This window comes from Suillus bovinus (assembly GCF_016758785.1).
Source record: "Suillus bovinus strain UH-Sbo-P2 chromosome Unknown EDB93scaffold_89, whole genome shotgun sequence".
Classification (NCBI taxonomy): Eukaryota; Fungi; Basidiomycota; class Agaricomycetes; order Boletales; family Suillaceae; genus Suillus; species Suillus bovinus.
Window position 1 is genome coordinate 25552 of NW_024542145.1, and position 24765 is coordinate 50316.

A 24765-nucleotide genomic window follows, 5' to 3' on the forward strand; every position below is an offset into this window, starting at 1 on the left:
GCTGTGTGGTAGGACGGAGAAGAGAAGTCACGCGATGCACAGCCACTACTCGAAGTCCTTACATATTCTAACCTTACACTCATACCTCACTTCGGGGTAGAATTCCAAAACAGTACTTTCGCCCTAATCATTCACGAAATGTACCCGCCCGCACCCCATCGAGGCGAAGATGTCGATGCTGCTATTCGTCAGACAGATTCAGATGCAGCGTTGGCACGACTATCTGCAGTTAGGAAAGGCTATCTGAACGACCGCTTCATCAGTTCCCTGGTGCCTCGGGCACAGCTACAGCCTCTGCGACCACCATTGATCAATATCGGCACCCATGTGCGATCCGAAGCTATCGACAGACTTGTGGAACAGTGGCTTGACCTCTGCAAGTCGGAGGGGAAACCTTGTCAGATTGTTAGTCTCGGAGCAGGGAGTGATACACGGTTTTGGCGTTTAATGGTAATCAATGGCTTCCTATCCCCAACGACGGGCTGACGATGAACGACCAGTAGGATGGACCCTGGAAAGAACAGATCGGAGCCTATTTCGAACTCGACTTCCCAGACGTGACCCTGAAGAAAGCAATGGCCATTCGCAATCCGAGAAGTGGGCTCAGCACTACTCTTGGTCATTCGGAGTTAGGTCAGTGAGATCGCCGAACGATGCGCGAATGATCACTTCAATGATCCTTGTCACAGATCTTGGCGGGCAGGCTCTGCACTCGTCTACATATCATCTTTTGCCATGTGATCTTCGCAGACCCCCCGTAGATATTTTTCCAGGCCTCTTCAAAGAGCATCTGTCACCTGCTCTTCCAACACTTCTATTGTTTGAATGCGTGTTGGTTTACATGTCTCCGGAGGCCTCATCCACTTTGATCCAATGGTTTGTTGACTTCTTCAGTCCAAGTACCCACACTCCATCGCCAGGCACTTTGGGATGTACGGTGTATGAAATGTTCGGGCTGGAAGATTCCTTTGGGCAGGTCATGATGAACAATCTCCGAGTAAGTCGTCCGCTTTGACGTTGACTGTCTAATCTTAGTGCAATGTATCACAAAAGGCGAGAAATGTTTCTCTTCCTGGGGCGAAGCCATATCCTTCGGTAGACTCTCTCCCCGCCCGTTTCCTAAGGCATGGATTCACTTCTGCGAAGGCGCTGACTCTTCGGAACATCAGAAGCAATTACATAGAGCCGTCAGAATTAGAAAGGTCAGTCTTCTTCTTATGATATACTTAATATGATTATGATTCAGTAAATCTCGTTTATCTGTATCTTACACAGAATATCTAGCCTTGAAATGCTTGATGAGGTCGAAGAGCTCAATCTTGTTTTGGAACACTATGCAATCACATGGGGTATGAAGGCCTTATCGGCCGCGACAATATCCCCATGGATTGAATGGGGCTTGCGTCCGGTCAAACAACAACATATCATATAGTATGACGCCACTTTTTGTCGTCATAATCCCTTTGAGGCGTGCGCAGTAATGTATGTGTCAAATGTTCCAGTGAATGTGGTCATATTGAACTCGCCAAGCAGTACACTAATACGAGCGGAGCATAACTGTTCTCACCAAACAAAGAGAAGGACAAGAGAAAGAAGAGAGATTCCGCAGTCAGTGCCGTAATAATAATAAAAAGAATGAGCGCAACTCCGCGCGCCCAACGTCATTCGAAGTCTATTTCAAATCGACCAATCACCTAAATCCTGCAAGTAATCTACATACAGCGGTATGATGGAGGTCCCAGAGCCTAGTTCTAGTCCGGCACACGCCAAGTAGATGTCTACAGCTTGTTCTTGATCTCTCTGAGACGGGCACCTTGAAGTCGTTCGTCTACAAGGGAATCGTATTAGAATATCAAAGAGAAGATACAGGACTTACAGTTGCTCTCATAGAGGTTATCATTAGGCACAGAAACTATGTGCAGGTGGATGTTTGAGGAGTCAACCATCTCTGGTATGACCTCCTTTATGTTGCGTGCCCCCAGCAAACGCATGTTCATTTCAAACTCATCCTATCAGCGTAATCAGAAGACGTATATCTTTGGGGAGAAGAAACACACATGCAAAATTTGAAGGGCCTGGTTGACACCCTCAGGTCCGTAAGATGAGTAGGCATACAAGAATGGTCGACCAACACCAACTGTGCAGGATCAGCACACAGAAGCATGATTTCATATATGGTTTCTCGACTTACCAGCTGTAGCACCCAATGCAACGGCTTTCAACACGTCAGTCGCACGGCGGACACCACCATCGATGAATAGCTGGAATTTCTCATTAGGAAACGACAATCCACGTTTCTCCTTGAGTTTGGTGGTGACTTCAACGAGTACTTCAAGACCTGACCGTGCGAATTCGAGCTGACGTCCGCCATGATTTGATAGAACGACGCCACTAAGTCCGATGTCGTATGCTTCCAGTGCATCCTAGCATAAAAATGTATGTAAGGCTCGATACCAGGAAAGGATACTCAAAGTACCTCCCAACATTGAACACCTTTCAGGATGAGGGGCACTTCAAATCATGAGACCAGATAGTTTTTGGACAAGTGCTTCTGCCCCTTACTGTTAGTGATATTCCTAAACCATGCCATATCAGACCAATTCAATCCAGGGTCGATGAAAGACTGTCAGTCAATGAGCCATGCACGACCATGGAACCCTGCATATCACTCACGCTGATAGCTCGCGCGGCTCCCTGGGAGCGATCGACTCCCCCTTGGTCCGCCCTCCTAACCTCCGAGGGGTCATCAGCTTCAAACTTTTGTCGCATGTCTTTTTCTCTGCGGCCGAGCTGTGGGGCATCGACGGTAATGAATAGACCTTTGATGCCGCGTTTCTCAGCATGCTGAACTATACGTTTCGTAATTGCGCGATCTTTATTGACATAAAGTTGGAAGAACTGGACTTGGCCAGGGGCTGCATTGTCCACGATTTCATCGAAGGAGCACGAAGCAAGGGTTGGGATCTAAAACGAACATGGTAACGGCAACTCAATGATATGGATCCATCAGAAATACGAACCATCTGGATAATACCATGTTTCGCCGCTGCCCGTGTCAAATTTAACTCGCCGTCGGGATGACCCAACTTTCCCAACGCTGTGGCACTCTGTAGAATAGACCATTTAGAATATTAAACATTCGATTGGAAAAAATAGAGTGTACGATGTACACCGGCATGCTTGACTTCTGCCCTAGTATTGTTGTTGACCAATCGACTTTAGTCACATCTCTAAGAATCCGTGGACGAAACCATATCCTGGAGTACGTAACGTTGATCAGAATTCCATACGTTGGTTTGTGATTAGATATACCTATGAAAGGCAGCATGATTCTCCCTGTTCGTGATTTCATCATCAGCTGCTGAAGAGTAATATGCCCATGCTTTCTCTGGTATAGTATATTTCGCAATGGCCTGTAGAACAGTGAATGAATATATGAATTGTCCAGATAGCGAAAGCAAACCTCAAAGTCATGAAGGCTCAACATCTCAGAAAGGGGTGGGCGAGCAGCAATACGTTCTTGACGTGCATGTTCTTCGTCAGTAATCTTCACCTCAGCCTTCTCCACAGTCGTGAGATCAACACTCCCCAATCTGACATGAGTGAGTTTTGGCCATGATCATGTCAATGGAAAACGCTGACTGTTTCTCAGGTTTGAGGTTAGTCGTAATGGCATCCGGTGGATGAATTGGGTCATATTCTGCACTGTCAGAATGACATAAGAAACAAACAAGCGGAAGGCATTGAGAATGACGTACGTCGCGTCCTTTCCAGCATACTTCAAGATTATCTTGCTTCCACCTGTTGTTATCAATCAGTCGATATGCATTGTTGCACAAGAGGTTGTGTTTCACCAGGGTGGTCTGTGCAGGTACAGTCAGTCTAGAGTTGGTCACATTGTAAGGTGCTTACCGTCCAGGAAGTCTGTGACATCGTAGACCTTGCCTACATACAAAGGTGCAAGTCAGCTATTCACTTTTGTTGACCCCGAGGTAGACGAATACAAGGCTGGGATCATATGAGAAATATGCACTCACCATGTACAATAATCCAGCAGCTCTCGCGGCTGTTGTGCACAGCGACTTCCTTGCCAGAGTACGTTCTGCCTGAGCTTGCCATGGTGGTTGTTGCGTTGTAAGAGAACCTGAACACGATGGTCTTGAAGAAGGTTGCTTTACAAGCTTATTCAAATGGTCAAACTCTTGAGGTCATAAGAACCGACGGAGCGCCGTGGCCGACTGGATGCCGGATGGAGTATTTCTGGAGTCGGCGACCCATTCCGGGAACCTGTGATCGTCATGAACAGCCTCGCTTAGTTTGCGTTATTATTATAAGAATTTCAGATGTATTGCATGCATGCTGCTTGTAGAGAGGTAAAGAAAAATCTAATGATAACAGCGTAATGATAGTTGGGTGCCGATGCCTGCGTTAATTGAAACAGTCGGAAAAGCGAATTAGAATGGCACAGTAACGAGAGTGATGCATTGATGTCCGAGCCAATTTGGCACTAAATGACGTCAAACGCACTACCTCCTGCCCTTGCATCTAAGTCGACAACTTCTTGAAGACCCATGACTTCAAAGAAGGCCTTGGGATCCATGCCCTTGGCCGATGAAAAGTCAGTGCCAGTCTTCTTCAGGGATTTCATAGCGGCACGAATGCCGTGCACGGCAGCGACACAGGAAACGAGTGAGAAAACTAAAAACATGTTCAATCATCCCCTCTCATGTAGATAGTGTGCTCAACTTACTTATCATCTTGGCGCCGAGCGCCTCGGCCTCTTTGGTAGTAAAGGAGGGTGTTAGGCCACCAGAAATAACATTTACAAGAACGGGTTTAGGTTTCAAGGCTTCGACTGTAGAGGTTAGAAGCTGAGCGGTTTTGACGCCTTCGATGAAGCAGACATCGGCACCGGCATCTGCCGCCAGCTTCAACCGAAATACAGCTTCTTCCATGCCAAGGACCTGAGCGGAGTCAGTACGTCCAATAATGACCTATCAAGATAGATGAGATCAGAAATTAAGAATCACAAATTACCCCTTACGAAGTTAGAACCTCCGGGGAAAGAGTCACGAGCAATGACAGCAGCTCGAATACGGGTGACAAATTCCTCTCTGGAGACAACCTGCTTGCCAGTCAAGTGACCGCAACGTTTAGTTTGCACTTGGTCCTCGATATGCATGGCAGCAACACCAGCACGGATGTATTGATAGACTGTGCGAGCAACCATGGCAGTACCGCCGAATCTGAATTATGCAAAGGCGTTAACTGAGATGTCTGCACGTATACAAGATACGCTTACCCAGTATCAGCATCAGCAATGACAGGAGTGGTTGGGCTCAAGCCGCACACCATCTGCGCACTTTGGACGAAGTCGTTCAGTGTAGCAATGGCAAGGTCTGGCATGCCCAAACGCGAAGCGGTTGTTGCTGCGCCACTTTGGTACAAACAATCGAAACCAGCCTCGAGCGCGCAACGGGCACTGATACCATCGCAGATACCAGGGGCAATCTGGTAGGACACGGCTCAGAATAGCCAATCCACAGAAAAGACATTGTACTTACAACGATACCTGGCCTGGCAAGCATTTGACGAAGACGGGTAGCAGCGTCAAGAGAGAGTTCACCCTCCAGGAAGTTGTTCGGGTCAAGGCGGGGGTTGTAGTAGACACCAGACTTAGGCGTCACTTGTGGGGGAATAGATTTGGAGGCACCGATATCTTCAGGCTCTGCATCTGGGGAGATTTGGACGACTGGAGCTTCGCTAGAGTCGGAGCTTTTGAAAAAACCAAGTCCAGGTGCCATTGAAAAGAAAAATTTGGATGTATAGAAACGGAGTGTGCGAGTGAGCAACAGCTTGAAAAGCTTTGAAAGGTTGGGCTTTAATGTGGTGTACAGGCAGCCAGTGTTGAAGGAAGGGAAGGGGATGATAGCAATTGTAAGTAATGTGTACGGCCTTATAACCTTCGGGTAGGAATATTCCGCGGCAGCAAAAACCGTAAACCGGCAGAAAATGGTAACGTATACGTTAAGGATATCATAGCTGATAGCTTCAGCCACATCATGATTTCAGTGAGAGGAAGTTCGATTTGGACATAGAAAAAAAGAAAAGGTGCTGCGGAGACAAGCGGAGGAGAGAAGATTATGAAAGGGGTAAAGCACGGGACACCTATCAGATCATTTGACGCGGAGCAAGGAGAAAACGGGAAGAGTGTGAAGGGTCTTGGCAGTGCACTAGTAGTAGTACTCCGAGACACATTGCCGGCAGCCAATAGAAGTCCGAAGCGAAATTCCCTAGGCGGCGCTAACTCAGGGTTGAGTTAAATTCGCCCGCACGCACAGCTCACAGTTTCTAAACCAGCACACCGGCGCCGATCAGGATATGAAACCAGAATCAGCACATGAAACAAAGTTTAGGACCGACTACCGGTTGTAGGGAGATGGTTTGACTCAGTGGAGGCATCTAACTCGTTGTTATATATTTCCTTTTATGGCAGGATCTCACGAGCGGAAGGCCACGTGGCTTGATACGTACTGGGACGTATCGACGGCCACCTCGAGGAATATGATATTTATTCAACCTGTATACAACTATTTATTTTTTGACACAAATGGAAAATCCAAACTCGGGTACTCTCTGGTTTCTGGAAATACAATGACAGCCTGAGCCTGCTCGTTTCCGTGGGCCAAGCTTTGAACAATACTGTATACTCGAGCTCCGCCCAGATCTCATCTGCCACAAAATGAAATGTACATTCCACTGACACGGTTCACCGCTTCGCGATCCCCTCTCAGGCCTAGACGGTGCTAAGGGAGTTAGACATTTATGGACATCCTATCATGATCATGACTATTGCGTGCAGGCAATTGGTTCAGCGTTACAGGAAGGTCAGCGATAATCCAGAAATACACGAGAATGAATCCCGCTAATTCAGAAGGTGTCGAGTGAACACGTTCATGGCATGATGTACTTTCGCCCAAAGTCCCTATGCATACGCCCATTGTCCGGTCTATCTCCGATCCGCTTGTACGCTCATGATCTCATCCATTGTGGAAGGCAGTTTACTCCTAACGGCATATTCTATGAGGAACGACATAAATCGTGCGTGCGGTCTCCGCTTGGCATCACTCAAGACAAGCTCACCGTGACGGAGTAGATAAGATGATGTCGCGAAACTCAAACACAATACCCCCATTAAAATTTAAAATGCTGATCTGAATCTACTCGGATAGAAAGCGTACGATGTTTCCACCGGTACGTCACTGGTGGTAGTAAAGTTTCTCATCGTCCACCACGCTGGTTTTTCCAGAATATCCTGGTGCTAGCAAGATTATCCTGAAGCTATGCGTGCAACGTAAAGATCGTACACAGTCTAGCCTATTGAGGAACTTGGCCTATCCGCCCTTTGGATGTCATTGTGACCCACATATACAAGGATGGTAAGTAGGACTACCAGTAGGGGTTTCGGGAACACATCGATGGCCGAGTCGTGTGATTTGCGCAGCCTCGGAGTTGGCGATCCGAGTACTGTACAGTGCAGTCAAACGAGAGAAAAATGACCGATCGCCAAGAGTTGATGCGGCTGAGCCCTCTTTGGGTGAAATCGCTGATCTGCGTGATTTGGGAGGTTAGTCAACAATCTCTGACAGGCAAGCTATTCGGTGGCCTACTATACAGCGTCTAATGATGAAATCATCGCCCGCGAGACCCATACCAAAGTTTCGTCTAGGGTTATCCATAATAATCAAGGCATGTTCCGTCCTCACATTATTAATCAGTAATACCTCGGTTGTTGATTGGTCAATAACTCTCTTCTCAGTATACTGTAATGGACAAATTCTATTAAATTGATAGTGGTTGAGTAGCGATGCGTAGATCCTTGCGGTCGCATCTTACAACGTTCTCGGTGAGATCGGCAATGCCCGCGGGCAGCTCCGATTGAATAAGAGGTTCCCAGAGCCCGGGCCCATCAGTAGATTAAATCATATCGATGCTTTCAGTACTCAATCGCTACACCCGAGGACTGCGACTCTCATGGCCTACAACTACGGTCTTATTGGAATTGACCTGGTGTCGTCAACTAGATACGGCTTGATCCGATTTCAAGAACTGATTGAGGTTGTTGCCGCACTCGAGACCCGTGGTTCTTGGTCCAACCCTACATCCGAAGTCTTCGTTGATGGTGGCGTCCAGAGAGCCTCACTTGAGTCCTCAAGACTGTCGGCCTCGGGGGCACCTGCCGTCAGTGTCGGTTGTACTCCTTTTGTGCCTCGGCGTTGAAAAGGCTTCCGAAATGTTCTGGGTATCCTCCTTGGCATTCGCACCATAGATGAAGTTTTGTACTATCACCTGAAATGGTGTAAGTCAATGCCCACCACTGGCACATAGGTCTCACCACCCGCCGTTTGATCGCTTGATCTTACCTCTAACCATGTGTATCAACACTTTTACAGTTCAAGAACAAGCTTCGAGACTCACGACATTTATATTGGGGTCCTGTCAATCTGCATAACCATCAAATCTTTGGTCTTGGGCTCCGTTTACTGCGCATGACATAAATGATGCCATATGTACCGCACCAGTCGAGCGTGATTTCAAGCTGGTTTATGGTTGAAGCTTGAAGCTTGAAGGCAGTGCCAGTACTAGTTGCGGCGTATGACAGTTGACAGTTGAGATTAAGGATATCCGAGCCTCGAGGACACAAGATTAGTGCCGGCCCCAGCCATGACAAACGATCCTATAATTAAGGTCCACCGGCGCAAGATGCCCGGAGTTCCGAATTAGTATAGTGATAAGAGTTCGTAATGCCAAGCCAAAGTCAGATCTGCGGAGGGCCGTTAGCAGGTGTGGTCTATGTAACATCCATCAAAGAGCGCCAGGATACTCGGCGGAGTGCCATCTTGCCCGTCATTCCTACCCTAATTAGACATGTCATATGGCAGCTTCACAATTCAACTGCAGGCACGCAATAAAGTCTTTTGCGGCAGTCAAAGATGCTGGGTAAGTACATAGTGCAACGCACCGCGGAGATTCCCGGTAATTCTGTCTCGGAAATGACAGTCAAGTCGTGGAATAAAACAATACATATTCGGCGGAGCTTTCAGCGCGCATCGCGAATATATTGGCGCAATGGAAGCTCTCGAAAAAAACTTCGCTCAGCGCGCAAGCTGCAGAACGCTCCAATCACAAAACATGCTCAGCACAGCATGCATAAGGTTTGACGCTGCACAGGTAAGTATAGAGGTTGACAGAACGTGTCATCGTATGAGGTTGCTTAAATGAGACCTGATAGGTACAAAGGCAAGGTAGATTTGAAATTTGCATCTAAAAACCAACATTAGAGACAACACAAGATACACAATCCCACTGATCCTTACATTTCCGAGCAGTACTCCAGGGATAGACATTCATACCATGTTGATAATCACAGGCAAGACCACCGAGAGCTGATTAGATCGATATCACTGTAGAATAACCGTATCGCCTGCTAGGCAGTGAGATGGCCCGGGTATTGGGCGAGACCGAGCGCCAATGGCACGTTCACGTCCGCCGGTCGATACAACCGTGCGGTCACCATGCCATTTAATGCGAGCCATAAGCAGTAAAATGGTCCCCTAAATGATAATTGAACCGGCAAGCTGTCATCTTCAGTCCCCATCTACCCCGTAAAAGCTGTAGACCGCCAAGACTCAACTATTTGTCTCTAGAATGTGTCATATGATATCGCAGTCATCGACTGGCCGCTCCACACGGTGAGATATGGTTGCATCGCCAAGCCTTCAAATTTTATGGGGTTCAAAACTACCCGGGGTGTGAAAGCCACCCGAGAAGCTGGCGTGTGCGTGGATAAATCACCGGTTTGCTTCAACGGTCACTGTATAATCTGTTGTTCAGCAAGTCGTCATGTCGTCCGTGCCTTTCATATGTGTGACTACCTTTTCATAATGGATGTCCCCCCATTTTTCCTTTTTGTTTTGCCTTTGGTATTATACCACGGTCCAGCAAAACGTTCAACTATCACTTGGCGAAGGCATCCGACGTCACTGTGGTAGCGCCAAGCATCACAGGCGTTACTAAGCTTGATTTGGACGTCAAATGTGGCCAAGTGTTGCACTGAGAGAATAATGGAGCCGCCAAACGGTTACACGGCGTGATCAGCAATTTATACAGAGCAGGTATTACTCGAGCACACTCCACGCCAATATCTGAGCATGTGCGTAATTTTTGTGGTCACCGTAAAAATAATGGTGGGTCACTAGAGTAACGATAAAAATCTTGCTCACTCGAAGTAATGACCTAGATGCACAACTGTCACAGCAGCTCTTCGTGCACATTAAAGTATCTGGACATGTAATGTTAGCTCTCTACATGCGCAACTGATAAGGATTGCGTACCGCACGACCTTTCCCACTCCACGACATGTTCCTGCACCATCATTTCCCCATTTTACAATCCATCGTCCCACAATCTCGCCCCTAGAATTAAAGGTTTCCGCTATTGTTTCTTCCTCGCCTGGTGCACCACCTTTCACCGCCATGAGTGCATCCTCATTTGAGGGTGGCAGTAAGAAATCTTGCGCGAGCGTCCACTTTGCAAATGGTCGCTTCGTGTCCACTAGGAAGTCTGCGTCGTACACACGCGTGACGAGGGTGTTTAGCGTGAGCGTAAGCGTGGTCATCTCGATGCCTTCGATACCGCCATTGTCGGCTGGCGAAAGCCTTTGCAGGTCGACGACGTAGGATGCGCCGGACCACCCGACGAGGGCGGTCGAGATGGAACTCGTGGAAAGTGCGGTTGCTGCCAAAATAATTCGAGCAGATAGAGGGAGCGATGATTCGACAATAAAGATGAATGGGGTCATAATACATGACAGACCCAAGGATGACAACGAGAAAATTTTGAGACGACGGAATGTCTGTGTAAGTGGACCATGGTAAGTAACTGCCCCAGCTTGGCTATCTCCCGAAGAGGATGCTTTTGTCGACAACGCAGCATCGTCTGCTATTAAAGGGGATGTTGAAAGACGCCGACTCCGATTTGGAGCAGTGAGTTGTGACCGCTGCTTCTGCGGACAACAGGATGTGGTCCAACTTGAAAACTTCAAAGTTCGTGCAGGTCTGTAACAAACCACGGAGCTATTGAATGAAGCAAGCCGATGGGCTTGATAGCTGGCTAACCTAAAAGTAGTGAGCTGGAACATGTCAGTAGCAACTTGTAATAAAGGTTATGTTGTATTTGTTTATGTGCACTAACTCGGGGTTTTGCGATAGCCTCGATGGACGCGCCAGTATATTATTCCAAGGCCGAATTCATCGAAACTGTAAGCGACGAACCCAGTGGGGTCAATCAGTTGTTGAAACTGATCTAGGACACAGGAAACAAAGTCTCTCGAAGAGCCACCATAGCTGGACCTCAGAATATCATTCTCGGAGGAAAGACTATCATTTCCAGCGGCGCAATCATCCGGGGAGATCTTCGCAGAACAGGTCCTGGTCATGCCGTCGTCATTTCCCTTGGGAGGTACTGCCTCGTTGGCGAGGGTTGCGTGATGAGGTACAGCTTACTTGGAGATAGCATATGCGTCTAACTCTAACGTTCTACGGCACTCCAGGCCACCATACAAGACGTATCGCGGAAATTTCAATTACTACCCAATGAAAATTGGGGACTATGTTCATATTGGTGCCAACAGCGTGGTCGAAGCAGCGACGATTGGGAATCATGTTGTCATTGGGAAGAATTGTGTTATTGTAAGTCTTCCTGGCCATCACTACGTTGTCTTCAAAGCTTATTGGGTATGTCTTGCAGGGAAAGTTTACGATTATCAAAGATTGCGCGCAGGTCGCAGACAATACTGTCATTCCTCCCAACACTGTTATTCCAGCTCTGGCACTGTTTGCTGGCTCGCCAGGCTAGTGATTTTAATGTTGCTTGTCTCGTAATAATGATCCCGACTGTATTGTCATAGGTCGCTTTGTCGAAGACCTACCAGAGTCGACACAAGAAATGGTTGAATCCCAGACAAAACAGTACTACAGTCGTTTCCAACCTTTAGATCGATGATTAGACATCGTGTTCGCCTAGCCTTAGCCCACTTACCATCACTTTGTACCATCAGATCGTCACATTTATCACATGTCACCTCCAGGCGGCCGCGGTATTTTGCATTATACTGTCCGTCTGCTTGATCTATAATAACATGGCATTTCAGTCATGCTACGCGATTCGTTCTTTCCCATGGCTTCCGTCGACACTGTATCTTGGGCCAAGCTCGAATTTTTTCCTGCCCGCTCCCATCAATTGAAATAATATCAGCGTGCACCTCGGCGATCTCGTGATTAATTGTCGGGTCGCTTCTGGAGAACTTCTCTTTTTCTTTCCTGTTATCTTTGCCAAGAGCTGAGTGGTACTCATGTAGTAACTTTCCCTGGCTTTCTTGGGGATAGTCTCGTTTTCTAACTTCTTATAGATTTTCCTTGCAGAAAGGTTTTGCGCGGGAATCGCGGCGCGGGGTATGTTTGTCCCGGGTTGTCGAGCTCGCTTTACTTCCGACACGAACGCCACGGCATGCCTTGGTTCCGACGTTTATCGCTTCTGAATCTTCGTCGGATAGGCTTGTACATCCATCAGATTATTTTTTTTCTGTTTAGAAAACATTGTGGCCAATATGCCATCCCATTGGCTTCTTTACCGATGCGGCCCCCACATCCATGCAAACACAGGGTCGGCCACCGTGCTCCTTTCAGTTGCATGTCTGAGTCACTATGCATGCGAACTCGCCTCCATGCATCTGAAATTACAAATAATTGGTACTGCAAGAGACCTCAACACACTCGGGGCGTTCTGCTACGTCGTAGTCTTCTTATCGAGCACGGTATGAGCTTAACATTCTCGTTTTATTCTGCGGGATCCAACACGAAATATGTAAGTGATTTAAAGACGTTAGATTGTGTGGGAGACAAACTACGTTGAAGTTCATCACAGGTTTGACAGATCTCAAACTTAACCCTAGTACTAATGATTTCGTGCGGTATGCTCAACTTAGACTTGGTGGGACCCGACCAGCATCACTGTAGTGTGATTCATACATTCCAGAGTTATGGAAGCACTTTTCTTTTCACTAAGTCCAAAGTAGTAAGATGGGCTAATGGATCACGCAATCTTTATGAGGTATAATATAACGCTCGATGTCTCTGAGCATCACGAGACTCATCAGTACGGGTGCCGCAGGAATATGGTGCAAAATCCTCCGCGGCATAGCCTGAAGGAAGATACAGATCTTGAGTCGTTCTGATACTACCGGTACTTATATTTTAGTAGCTCCAATTAGATCGCAACTACACGGAAGCCACAGATCGCGAGAATCGTTCTGAAACTACTGGTACTTGTGCATCAGATATTTTAGTAGTTCCAATTAGATTGCAACTATATGGAATGCTCTGATCGCGAGAAGCTCACCTTTTATGAAGACTCCACACTTCGGTTCGCGTTTGGCCCTGCAGATCTGATAGAACAAACATGCCATTCCATAATTGTATGCTTTGAAAAAATATATATTCCTGGTTGTGAATAATAATATATTATCGTGTGGGTGGTATTGTCGACTCCTGTGCTACAGAACTACAAAATTTAAACAAATTGGGATTTAGGTCAGAGTCGAAACTCACTATATGTACATCATCTGCCGGGTTCAGACTGTTTCACCCCTTGTGTTCGAGGTCGCAGTGAGGCAAACAATGGCTTGCGTTTCTGTAATGGGGATGCTGGTTTGTTGCCACTATCGTTGATGTCGGAGTCGGCATGTTTGTGGTCGCGTTCGGGAGCGATGGTTAAGAAATTGACGGCAACAGCCCATAAGCTGTTGGCGCTCATATGACTGTGCTCTTGTAGGACGGCTTGATCAGCGATGCGCGCGAGCCGTCGAGCTTCATTTGTATCTCGCCGCGATACAATGCTACTCGGTGGTGGACGCTCGTCCACATCCAAAGCCCAAGCCCAACTCCAGCTGGCAGAGGCAGCTTCTAGACCTTCTTTGATACCTTTCAAAGTATCGTGTGCCTTCCCCTTGCCATTTTTGGTCTGTGAACCATACGACTCTTGAAGTTGTGCAATGTTCTTCATGACGTCTTTTCTCGAACGCTCGAGGTTACGATGACGTTGTTTCTGGATGGCGTGTCGCTCTTTTGCAAATTTTTTGTCGAATTTGGCCTTCCCTTCCATATAGCGTCGCATAGCGAGCTCCGAAAGAACTCCTATGATTTCCGGGGGAATACGAAATGCGTCCAGGTCTGCCTCTGGTTCCAGTGGTCGAAGTACGCCGGAGGTTGACACCCTTTCGCGAATTATGCCTTCTTTCCAGGAGGGGAGTCCCTGAGGAAGAAGCAGGACCGTCAGCTGGGTTTTTAATAATACGCTTTGTAAAACAAACATCATTGCAATATATCCTACTCTCTCCTGCAAATCGCTGTACTGTATCAACGGAATCAGACGCACTGCCCTTGATCTCATTGCCTCCCAAATCTACGTTATTCGAAGACTGATCTCGCAATGCGGATTCGAAAAGAGCGTTGTCAGACGCAGACTTTGGCATACGAGGTCGAGGCGATGGGGGGAGAAGAGATTTGGATGAGAGCGGCGAAAGACAAGCGGAATCAGGAACATTGGACGACGACAGGCTATTTGGTTTGCCCTGGATGCGATTTAGGAATTCAGGCGTAGACAGCGCACGGGAGATGAGAGAAAACCTCCCGACGGCGGTGTGAGAGGGTAAGGCACTAGTAGTAGGAGAGACCATCGGACTGGACGAAGATCTAGACAGTGCGTTCATGCCTGTAACGTGCTTTGTAAAAGATGCAATTGCGCGGTAACAAAATTTTCCTGGGGTTGTAAAAGAAAACAGGACCGGTAAAATATGAGCAGCATCTAGGGCAAAAGATTTAGTTTTAAGCCGCAATGTAAACGATGTTCTCACCATCGTAGACCTGTAGGTGAACTGCAGTTGGACTAAAACGGTCTTCTATCCCTTCGAGTGGTGGGTAAAGTGAGCGTACTTCCTCCTTGAGAGGATAAAGAGAAGGGTGTGCAGCCTTGTGGGCACTTCATAGGCGTTTTAGATGATGAACAGGCTAGAATGCTAATGACTGACGAATAAATGGCTTCATCTCTCAAAACCTCCTTGTCACTCGCAATGAAGAGCAAAGGCGGCAAGCCGCCCAGGTACGAGAGGGCCGGACTAACAAGTGGGTGTCCGAGCAAGCTATTCTGGGTATACATATGCACCTGCTCTTCTATCAATAATATTTCACCTGAATTGGTCAGAAGGCGTAGGGCCTGATCTTCTTTCTTGTCGACTGACGGTAACGGAGCAGTGGCGCCCACGTCAACGGGCATTTGACTGCAAACCGATCTTTCGTCCCCCTCAGTTAGATTAATCAACGATGCACCCCTTGAATCCTGATGTACGCTGACATTTGAGGAAGCTTCAGTGTCATGCTTATCTTTTTTCGATTCAAGCCGGACCATCTGACGTATCCGCTTGCGCAGTCCAGAATGGACGGTGCTGGTCATTTCATCTGACGGCGGAGGCCACAAGGGACTAGGCTTCTGGAATGAAAGTCCGTATGTAGGAATGACGTCCTGAGTAATATGATGTTAGCATAGTGCAGCACACTTCCACCAATAGCCTACCGTGGCGGTGTTGGTATGAATACTTGGGAAAGAATGTGTTAAATCGCACCAAGGAGAAATCAAGATCCCTCCTGCAGGCAATGGGAGTCCAGTGTCGCGCAAAATTTGTAACAATGCGAGGGTTAGACCGCCCCCTGCAGAATCTCCTGCAACAACAATATGTGCTGGGTGTACTGGCTGGTGGGACGCATCAGAAGGAGGTTTGATCAAGTAAAGATCTACAAGGGAGGGCCTCTTAAGACGTTGTGCTCAGAAATTTTGAAATGACGGTACTGACAAGCAGCAAGAAGATCTTGTAAGGCGCAGGGAAAAGGATACTGCGGAGCCAGGCGGTAGTTGATAGCTAGCCTCTGCTAAGCAACAGCCAATAAGTGGTAGCGAGGATGACTAACCAAAAACACGGCCGTTGATCTTCCTTGCATGGCGCTGGAGACTGTGTCTGAACAACCCCTGAGTTAACCGATGAAGTTGCTAATCGGAAAAGAAGAAAAGTTAACCTTTCCTGATCAATGCTCCCAAAATAGTAACCCCCTGAAAACTGACATCGTATGCTTTTGATTTAAGCAAAGACACAACATACCTCCATGAGCATATAGTATGCAGCGCATTTCGTCCATTTCTTCCTTGTAAATATTACTCTCGTTTGAGCTGGAGGCTAGCAGTCCACTTGGGTTCGGGGTATTCCTGTCACTGGTGGGTATTTCCGTTTTTGGGCTTTCTTTATGTTTCGCTTTGCTCCGTTTCTTCGCCTCTTGATAGTCCTTGCGAGCCGTGATCCACTCTGCATCGATACTAATAAACAGAATTGAGTAAAAAGTGCCTGATTCACAGGCATAGATGTTATTACCCTTTGACTCCACGCACTTGCCACCACTTTGTACCACCCACTAAGCGCTTGGCAATTTCTTGTCCACCAAGCGCTTGAATGACGTAGCTGGCAGCTTCATCGCAGCAGGATAATGGGACTAGCAAACGAACAACATGGGACGAGGGAAGAGACAGTGTCCGGTTGTTCGAAAACGCTTGGACTTCCTCCACAGTGTGACTGGGTCACTGTCAGACACAAGTGTTCGCGGTCGGGTTTGTGCACGCACTATGTCGAGGCCTCGAGGAAACTCTGCATTCCGCCCTAAGCTTGACGGGTACTCGGATGATTAACGCCGAAACGTACCTTCACGATATTGAATGCTTCATGGTAGAGAAGTTCATCCTGGTGCAGCTGTGTTGCAAAGTTGGACTGTTGTGCGTTCTCCCTCTTGATACGATCGAAGTAATGTTTGACCAACGTTTCCAGTACTAGCGGCCCTAGTCGCAGTCCCGCATTGCGCGTCAGAGAGTTTGACATCTTCCTAGAGGCTCGCCAAGGTGGAATGATGCGATAAAACGACCTTGCCAAGTGACGACGGGCCACGCGGAACTAAGAGCCGACAGGTTGGTCTCCAAAGAATCGCGAGCTGGAACGTGGAGAAGTCGAGGCGACCTTGTCAGCGCGGTGCCGATGGCACTGTCAATAAATTAATAATAATTCAGATTAGAGAATACAGAATTTGCATTAGCTAATCACAAGCAAATGCTTTCCTAATCGGGCCCGACGCAGGCGGTGCTGCGCCTGGCTCAACGATTTTGTATACACACTGACTACGTTGTACTATGTATCCATCAACGATCATCAACTGGCCCCACGGTACCTCAAAAATCGTCCAAATCTTTACTCATTTCTTGAAACCTCATTGTACAATGTAAGCGCTTTGGCAACTAAGCCAAATGTGGTGAGCCTCAAAGTGAGCTTTGACGTACATGCGTTGTTCTTGTCTACCATGCACAATAACTTGCATGACATACTTCGTCGCCATAGTCATGTTCCCACTCAACGATCAGCGTTAGTGGGTCCTATCTCAGGTCATGAGGACTCTCGCCTTGTCTGGGAAACATATTTAAGCTGGGCTTACCCAGGCAGCATAACAATCATCATCTACTTCCTGCCTCGATCCATTTCAACTTGAAATCCATCAACCACTCCTCATTTTTGTAGTCACCGATACTATTCACCAATGAGCTTTAATCTCGCAAATATCCATGTAGCTGATCTGACGGGAATGGTCGTGACGACCGGCAATCGCGCAATCGGCAGCGGGAGCTTCGCAGACGTTTGGAAGGGAATCTACTACGCACAGCCAGGTCATAATTATACCGTACGTGCTGCTCAGTCACTGGTGTCATGTAACACATCCATATTCACTCATCGATGTAGGTAGCGGTGAAGATCTTGAGACCATGGCTTTTGTCAGACATGCGGCTCGCGAGGAAAACCATACGGGTATGTAGATCGTATACTCATCGGTCATCCTTTTTACCTAGTCTGCCTTTTTCAGAAAATTTTGCGAGAGGCGAAAGTTTGGAGCACGCTGAATCATCCCAACGTGGCTCGATTTATCGGTGTGTGTTATCAGGAAGGTATGGGGGGGAATCGTATCCCCCGCCTGGTATCAGTGTTCTATGAGGGGAGAACACTGAAAGAAAATCTGGCACATATCCACGGCGACCACCAGAGATTGAAGCTTGTATGTATCTATTTCATCCATAGTCGCGCATATTCAACGATGTCTGGACAGCTCCGTCAGTTTTTTTCTGGATTAGCATATTTGCACCGCAAGAAAGTCATTCATGGAGACCTTAAACCTGTCAGCGCATCCTTTCTGTTTGCGGCAACAATAACTTATACTCATTGTAGGCAAACATCCTTCTGGACAACTCTTTCAATGCAGTCTTAACGGATTTCGGCCTTTCCCGCGTCCTTGAAGCTTCTGGCTTCACAACGAGCAATATAAAGGCGGTCGGCACGTTACGTTACATGGCGCGCGAGTTGATGAATCCCACATACCCTACAATAACAGCACCGCTACCCACTGTGCAATCAGACATCTGGTCGGCAGGTATGACAGGTCTAGAGGTATGTTAGAGAATCATCGTCACCAATAATTGCAGATACTGAGTATGTTACTAGATTTTATCTGGCACTATGCCGTACGCCGATAAGAATGGGGATGCGGAGCTAATCTATTGCATTGGTCGAGGGGAAATACCCAACTGGAGTCTTTACCGTCGAGTATCAAGTGGGACATGGTCAATGCTGACGGCCTGCTGGGCAAATGATGGGATGAGACCTGCTATATCCGAATTGATCAGGTACTTGGATAACAACTATCCTGGTTTGCAGTAAACCACAACTAGGTAAACTGTCATATAGGTAGATACATAATGTTTCTCACTACATAGGTTACAACACGGACTTGATGAATAATACTATAATTTTGGTTTTACGTCAATGATGAACCCATCGTCTTCCAGGATCGACTTTGCCAACCGACCAACCAAAGGAAAGAACTGTGGGTGAATGAAAGCTCTTTCCGAGCTCGCCTGCCGCCGCGCATATCTGGCGGCAATGCCTTGTGATATTATGGCAAGCTTGAAAACAACCAGGTCAATATATACATACTGTCCTATATCAGGGTATAGTACGTACCCTGAAGAGCATCCAACTACGAACAAAGACCAACTCTTTAATGGGATATGGCTGGTTGGTCAGCCTGCAGTACTCGCGCTCAAGGTCTTCCAATGCTATAGGGACATCTTTCGTAGCATTCTTGAACGGTTTGAGGAGTGGAAATTTAGTAAGTAGGGAATCCTTAGGTATATGACGAGCGTCGATTGCCCATGGTTGGGTAAAATTTGCGAGGTCAGCAAGCTATGTAGTGAACTCAGATCAAGATACAGAAAGTGGTGACAAGTGAACGTACTGGACTCCCTAGAGTACACAACTCCCAGTCCAGTATGCCGATTACCCGATTTTCTGTTGGATGAAATATCACGTTGTCAAGCTTGTAGTCTCCGTGGACAATCCGCAGCCCAGTTTTCCTCTCGTCCGGGAGGTGCTTCTGGTACCAATCGACCATTTCTTCAAAATACGGAATATTACCTGTCACTTTTCCTGTCTCGATATCTACAGCCTGCGATTGAGCAGCTGATATGCGTGTAAGAGATTTGATTTGACGGGGGAAGTAATCAGTCGTGGGACCAAAGTTCTCGAGGCCTAATTGGAATGGGTCGAGGGAGGCTAATGCTGCCAACGAGCGAACAGCTGAGAGCCAGCTTTAGGTAATTAGAATTAGCATCTTAATGCAACGAAGAAATGGCAAAGTGTACCATTCTCTTCGATCCTGCTGTGGCAGTTCCAGCACCCTGCTGTCCGTGAATATTCGCCCATCAAGGTACTCCATGATATAGAAAGGAGTGCCAATAACGCTATTGTCTTCGCACAAGGCAAAAGGTTGTGGGACAGGGACTATCTGCTCTGGCCTCGTAGTTGGGCTTGTGTTGTATCGATGCAATGCACTCAACATGCGATATTCGCGCTCAATTTGATGAGCAGTTGAGGACAACAACTGACCCGCCGGCTTTTTGCGCAACACAAATCGTTTCGCACTGAAGAGGTATAGTTTAAATGGGACCTAATACTACCTGACGATGGACAAGCTTACCTTGCGTCGGTCAAGAAGTACGTGGGATTGGACTGAATAGTCTGATGTCATGCAAGTCTGCGGCAGCACATTGGATGAGCGTACCTGTCCAAACTAACCTGCCAGTCAACCTACAATTTCTCCTCAATTAATTGTAGCCTTACCTTGAACTGTTGCACCTGTACTGGAGCAACGATAACAGGGACATGTGAGTTCAGGTATGCATTGAGCTTCTGGATGTCGACATTGGCGCGCATTGTACCATACTCGCCTCCAACACTTTTTGGCGCGCTACCGGTCATGATGTTGAAAGCTTTGAGGTAGAAGTTGAACCCAAGATCGCTCTACAGACTATGATGCGTCAACGACTTTCACACGAAGAGAGAGGTTATTTTGAACTTCCAACCAGCTAAATAATCACTTACAATGATGACCGTGCTGAAGAAAGTAATAGGTTTTGTCAAACGCAAACAAGACGCAAAGGACATTTCTTCTGTAAAACTGTCTATGGGAAAATGTTTGACATGCGAGATTCATCCCGTCAACTGGGCATGACACACAAAATTACCCTCTCTATTATGATGCCTTACTCTGTGGATGACAATGTCCTCTCTTTTGCGCACGCTCAATTCGAATCAAAGTCATATTCTCATTTCCCTGTCCTTTCTCGAATTCCTACTTCTCCCATTGCATCCTATATAGATTTGAGACAGCACGACAACCTTGTATGGTTTCATTGTGACAATCAATACTATCATGACAGCTTGCAAACTCTGCCTGCATCTCGACTGACCCTTATGGCACGCCGCTTTGTTCAGAGGAGAGCAGATATTCGTACGACGACTGCCGTCATTCTGTTATCCCCTTGAAGGTTTCAGGTGGACCATCTCGCCAGGAGGAACGTGCCTGTGGAAGAGACGTCTGATGAAGATTTCCAAGGTCAAGCATATTGACGGCTGATGTTGCTGGTATTGACTGTTAACAAGCTTGACAGTAATATATGTTAGGTGAAATAAAATTTGCGAGATAATTTTGCTGAGCGTAAAAACATGATGAAGAAGGTGAAGATATGACTTGGCCAGTGCGAGCTCCACCTACCGATCGCCACCAAGCCATACCAAAGGCATGCATGCTTCAAGCTTCGTCGGAAGGTACGATGAAGTTGAACCGAAAAGCGTTTTGTTGGCATATATTTGCATTCAGGAGTTATCACAATATTGCACGTATTTATTTTGGCGAATGAATGGGAACTTGAACTCCTGTGACTCGTGAAGTTTAAGAAGCTTTCAGAAGAAGGAGAAATCTGCGAGATAGTGGAGGTGGGGATTGGTGTTCACTGGCACAGCCGCTATAGCTACAATCCAGAGTAAGTACTTTGCTTGCTGAATCCCGAATGTTCCACGTTTCGCGGACTCTTTTGGCTGATGTAAGCGTTACGCGGACTCCCTAAAATTTTGCATCACCGTGTCCAATTCGTTAGTCACTTCTTCGACCTCTTCCTCCATGTTCACTGTAGCTCGCGCTTTCCGTAGTGTTGCCCGTACCGGCAACTATGCCGTGCGTATTTAAGTTATTTTACTGTCCAATGCATTGAACACCTACTTCCAACAGGCCCTCTCGCGGTCTTCGATCGCGAGGAATATGAACACCAAAGTTTCCGGTGAGCTTCATATCTTTACCGCCAGGCTCAAGTTTCTCATTTCCCATACAGGACCTGTCGTCGGCATTGACTTGGGTACGACGAACTCATGTGTTTCCGTCATGGAAGGGAAGACGGCACGTGTGATTGAAAATTCCGAGGGTGCCCGAACAACACCCTCCGTTGTTGCATTCACGAAACACGGCGAACGTTTGGTTGGCTTACCCGCAAAACGCCAGGCCGTCGTCAACCCCGCCAACACAGTCTTTGCATTCAAGCGGTTGATTGGCCGGCGATACAAAGACAAGGAGGTACAGGAAGACGTAAAACATTGGTGAGTCCAGCGTCAGACATACTATGTAAAGGTCATTCATGATAGGCAGGCCTTTCCATGTTGTGGAAAAAGCCGACGGTCGGCCGGCTGTAGAAGTCGATGTTGGTTCAAAGAAGCAACAATACGTATGTCTCTTCCTCTCCTCCATCCATGGTTATTTCCTCAAATTATGTCTTCTAGTCTCCTGAGGAGCTGTCTTCCATGGTCCTTGTAAAGATGCGTGAGACTTGCGAGCAGTTTTTCAACAAGAAAGTCAAGTAAGTCATCCGCGCATGTAATGCGAATCTCAGCTCATTATTTTTAGCCACGCTGTCATTACCGTCCCCGCCTACTTTAATGATGCACAACGACAGGCAACAAAGGATGCTGGTCAAATTGCAGGTCTCGAAGTGCTGCGTGTGATCAATGAACCTACCGCTGCTGCTCTTGCGTATGGTTTGGATCGTTCTGATTCGTCAGTCATTGCCGTATATGACCTTGGAGGCGGTACCTTTGATATCTCAATCTTGGAGATGCAGAAGGGTGTTTTCGAAGTCAAGTCAACCAACGGTGATACTCACCTTGGTGGTGAGGACTTCGATATCATTTTGCTCAACCACATCTTGGCCGAGTTCAAGAAGGAATCTGGCATTGACCTCAGCCAGGACCGCATAGCTATTCAGCGCATCCGTGAAACTGCTGAGAAGGCCAAGATCGAGCTTTCATCAACAACACAGACAGAGATCAATCTTCCTTACATCACTGCCGATGCATCTGGTCCCTAAGCACATCAACATGAGGCTTGGACGTGTGCAGCTGGAGAATCTCGTGGAACCTCTTATCAAGCGTACCATTGAGCCGTGCAAGAAGGCTCTTTCCGACGCCGGTGTCAAGGCCAGTGAAATTGACGAGGTCATCCTCGTTGGCGGTATGACTCGTATGCCCAAGGTCTCTGACACGGTCAAGACCATCTTCGGTCGCGAGCCCAGCAAGGGTGTCAACCCTGATGAGGCTGTCGCCATTGGTGCCTCCATCCAGGGCGGCGTGCTTGCAGGCAACGTCACTGATATTCTGCTCCTTGATGTTACGCCACTATCGCTCGGTATTGAGACGCTCGGTGGTATCATGACCAAGCTCATCAGTCGTAACACGACCATCCCGACAAAGAAGTCGCAGGTGTTCTCTACTGCTGCTGATGGCCAGACTGCCATCGAGGTGAAGATCTACCAGGGCGAGCGTGAGCTTGTCCGGGACAACAAGCTGCTTGGCAACTTCAACCTCGTTGGTATTCCACCTGCTCCCAAGGGTGTTCCTCAAATCGAGATCACCTTCGACATTGATGCTGACGGTATTGTCAACGTATCTGCCAAGGACAAGGCCACCAACAAGGACCAGTCCATGACTATCGCCTCGTCTTCCGGTCTCAGTGACAAGGATATCGAGCGCATGGTTGCAGATGCCGAGCAGTTCGCCGAATCCGACAAGGCTCGTCGTGATCTCATCGAGGAAAGCAATAAGGGCGAGTCCGTTTGCTCTGACACCGAGAAAGGTACGATCTATTTTCTCATTCCCGTGTCTTGCTAACATACATGCCTATAGCTATGAATGAGTTCAAGGACCAGCTCGACGCTGCTGAAAAGGAGAAGGTGACCAAGCTTGTTACTGAGCTCCGTGAGCTTGCCGTCAAGGGTCAGGCTGGCGATAGCGCTGTTACTTCTGAGCAAATCCGGGAGAAAATTAACGAGACTCAGCAAGCTTCGCTCGGCCTGTTCCAAAAGGTGTACGAGAAGCGGAATGCTGAGAACGCTGCCTCAGAAAGCAGCTCGGAGGCCAAGGAGGAGAAGAAGGATTAAGCGCCTTTGTTCATCTTTCCACCTTACCTCTTGCTCCTTTCGCAGCTCGCATCATCTTTGCTGTATCTTGGTTTCTCCCATTGCATCGCTCTTTCGTCACAACACATTCATCCACTCCGCACTCACGCCCACACGCATCTTTTTAGATTATGAGAAAAGTACCGCTCAGACATACTTTAGTACTCACATGATTCTGATTTGCACTCGGCCGCTGCACAGTCCATGTAGTGGTCGGGACATATCTGCTTTTTATTATCTGACAATGCCCTCCCCGCTCAGTTTATATGTATTTGCATAGGATTTTCGCACTGCATCGCAATTATTTCAGTGGTGCTAATGAGATTGATCAAAAATATTCTCGTGTGAACTTCTGTTGTACTCATGGTCGATGCAAAGACATTCTTCCAAATCATTGTGACATCATTGAGGGTTTTGCTGATGGATACGTACCAACCTCTCTTGCTTAAGACTGGTGTTGAATGTCGTAAATGTGAGGATAATTCTTGTTGTCTAAGCAGTAAGTGACAGAAAAGTGACTGGTGGCATGCGCCCCCGGCCTGTTCTTCGAGGCTTCACTCCAAAAAAAGAAGACGATAATTACAATGTCTTTGCAACTGGGGAAGAAGTCGAAGAGAGGTGTCAGTAATGCTGAAGAGGCGAAGAGAAATGTGAGTTCCTATATACTGAAAAAATGCCAGACATCTAGCCAACTAGAGGCTCAATTGGCCATCCAGTCTCTGAAAGATGAGAAGGTCG

General features: G+C 47.4%; 11 protein-coding genes across 11 annotated transcripts; 6 read left to right on the forward strand and 5 right to left on the reverse strand.

Annotated features, from left to right (window-relative positions):
• Positions 1 to 138: 138 nt before the first annotated feature.
• On the forward strand, positions 139 to 1432 carry EDB93DRAFT_1255261 (S-adenosyl-L-methionine-dependent methyltransferase; the record flags this gene model as incomplete). Its single annotated transcript, XM_041453750.1, has 5 exons — positions 139 to 450; positions 504 to 633; positions 690 to 997; positions 1036 to 1202; positions 1276 to 1432. 5 exons carry the CDS (start codon positions 139 to 141, stop codon positions 1430 to 1432), a joined length of 1074 nt encoding a protein of 357 aa, XP_041302680.1.
• A 346-nt stretch (positions 1433 to 1778) lies between these two features.
• On the reverse strand, positions 1779 to 4119 carry EDB93DRAFT_1093979 (FMN-dependent dehydrogenase-domain-containing protein; the record flags this gene model as incomplete). The annotated part of the gene is made up of 16 exons (XM_041446555.1): positions 1779 to 1828; positions 1877 to 2009; positions 2058 to 2137; positions 2192 to 2423; positions 2477 to 2511; positions 2563 to 2623; positions 2674 to 2964; positions 3021 to 3107; positions 3164 to 3257; positions 3313 to 3413; positions 3464 to 3593; positions 3643 to 3705; positions 3759 to 3801; positions 3855 to 3863; positions 3913 to 3945; positions 4038 to 4119. 16 exons carry the CDS (start codon positions 4117 to 4119, stop codon positions 1779 to 1781), a joined length of 1524 nt encoding a protein of 507 aa, XP_041302681.1.
• A 388-nt stretch (positions 4120 to 4507) lies between these two features.
• EDB93DRAFT_1243034 (phosphoenolpyruvate pyruvate domain-containing protein) lies at positions 4508 to 5804 on the reverse strand (the record flags this gene model as incomplete). Its single annotated transcript, XM_041452093.1, has 5 exons — positions 4508 to 4698; positions 4751 to 4994; positions 5045 to 5246; positions 5303 to 5511; positions 5565 to 5804. 5 exons carry the CDS (start codon positions 5802 to 5804, stop codon positions 4508 to 4510), a joined length of 1086 nt encoding a protein of 361 aa, XP_041302682.1.
• A 2230-nt stretch (positions 5805 to 8034) lies between these two features.
• Positions 8035 to 8253, forward strand: EDB93DRAFT_1072063 (uncharacterized protein; the record flags this gene model as incomplete). Its single annotated transcript, XM_041444983.1, has 1 exon — positions 8035 to 8253. A coding segment is annotated over one exon (219 nt), but the record flags the coding sequence as incomplete, so codon positions are not given.
• Positions 8254 to 9129: 876 nt separating this feature from the next.
• EDB93DRAFT_1107923 (uncharacterized protein) lies at positions 9130 to 10117 on the forward strand (the record flags this gene model as incomplete). The annotated part of the gene is made up of 4 exons (XM_041447778.1): positions 9130 to 9231; positions 9492 to 9569; positions 9708 to 9838; positions 10003 to 10117. 4 exons carry the CDS (start codon positions 9130 to 9132, stop codon positions 10115 to 10117), a joined length of 426 nt encoding a protein of 141 aa, XP_041302684.1.
• Positions 10118 to 10311: 194 nt separating this feature from the next.
• Positions 10312 to 10861, reverse strand: EDB93DRAFT_1243035 (uncharacterized protein; the record flags this gene model as incomplete). Its single annotated transcript, XM_041452094.1, has 2 exons — positions 10312 to 10342; positions 10395 to 10861. The coding sequence occupies 2 exons, from the start codon at positions 10859 to 10861 to the stop codon at positions 10312 to 10314; spliced, it is 498 nt and encodes a 165-aa protein (XP_041302685.1).
• Positions 10862 to 11275: 414 nt separating this feature from the next.
• Positions 11276 to 12063, forward strand: EDB93DRAFT_1243036 (dynactin, subunit p25; the record flags this gene model as incomplete). The annotated part of the gene is made up of 5 exons (XM_041452095.1): positions 11276 to 11320; positions 11369 to 11553; positions 11612 to 11750; positions 11809 to 11911; positions 11969 to 12063. 5 exons carry the CDS (start codon positions 11276 to 11278, stop codon positions 12061 to 12063), a joined length of 567 nt encoding a protein of 188 aa, XP_041302686.1.
• A 1614-nt stretch (positions 12064 to 13677) lies between these two features.
• Positions 13678 to 17032, reverse strand: EDB93DRAFT_1094005 (uncharacterized protein; the record flags this gene model as incomplete). Its single annotated transcript, XM_041446556.1, has 12 exons — positions 13678 to 14370; positions 14429 to 14922; positions 14972 to 15096; positions 15146 to 15636; positions 15688 to 15905; positions 15965 to 16037; positions 16087 to 16126; positions 16185 to 16218; positions 16268 to 16479; positions 16535 to 16732; positions 16782 to 16804; positions 16859 to 17032. The coding sequence occupies 12 exons, from the start codon at positions 17030 to 17032 to the stop codon at positions 13678 to 13680; spliced, it is 2775 nt and encodes a 924-aa protein (XP_041302687.1).
• Positions 17033 to 17249: 217 nt separating this feature from the next.
• Positions 17250 to 18994, forward strand: EDB93DRAFT_909762 (kinase-like domain-containing protein). The gene is made up of 6 exons (XM_041457911.1): positions 17250 to 17879; positions 17939 to 18004; positions 18060 to 18248; positions 18300 to 18368; positions 18419 to 18637; positions 18692 to 18994. Exons 1-6 carry the CDS (start codon positions 17739 to 17741, stop codon positions 18905 to 18907), a joined length of 900 nt encoding a protein of 299 aa, XP_041302688.1. The 5' UTR covers positions 17250 to 17738; the 3' UTR covers positions 18908 to 18994.
• Positions 18991 to 20506, reverse strand: EDB93DRAFT_1255267 (kinase-like domain-containing protein; the record flags this gene model as incomplete). The annotated part of the gene is made up of 7 exons (XM_041453751.1): positions 18991 to 19152; positions 19211 to 19432; positions 19485 to 19836; positions 19891 to 20169; positions 20226 to 20257; positions 20310 to 20318; positions 20369 to 20506. 7 exons carry the CDS (start codon positions 20504 to 20506, stop codon positions 18991 to 18993), a joined length of 1194 nt encoding a protein of 397 aa, XP_041302689.1.
• Positions 20507 to 21637: 1131 nt separating this feature from the next.
• Positions 21638 to 24364, forward strand: EDB93DRAFT_1176987 (Hsp70 protein-domain-containing protein). The gene is made up of 8 exons (XM_041450536.1): positions 21638 to 21761; positions 21816 to 21864; positions 21916 to 22177; positions 22227 to 22302; positions 22358 to 22434; positions 22482 to 22787; positions 22957 to 23705; positions 23756 to 24364. The coding sequence occupies exons 1-8, from the start codon at positions 21708 to 21710 to the stop codon at positions 24007 to 24009; spliced, it is 1827 nt and encodes a 608-aa protein (XP_041302690.1). The 5' UTR covers positions 21638 to 21707; the 3' UTR covers positions 24010 to 24364.
• Positions 24365 to 24765: the final 401 nt, after the last annotated feature.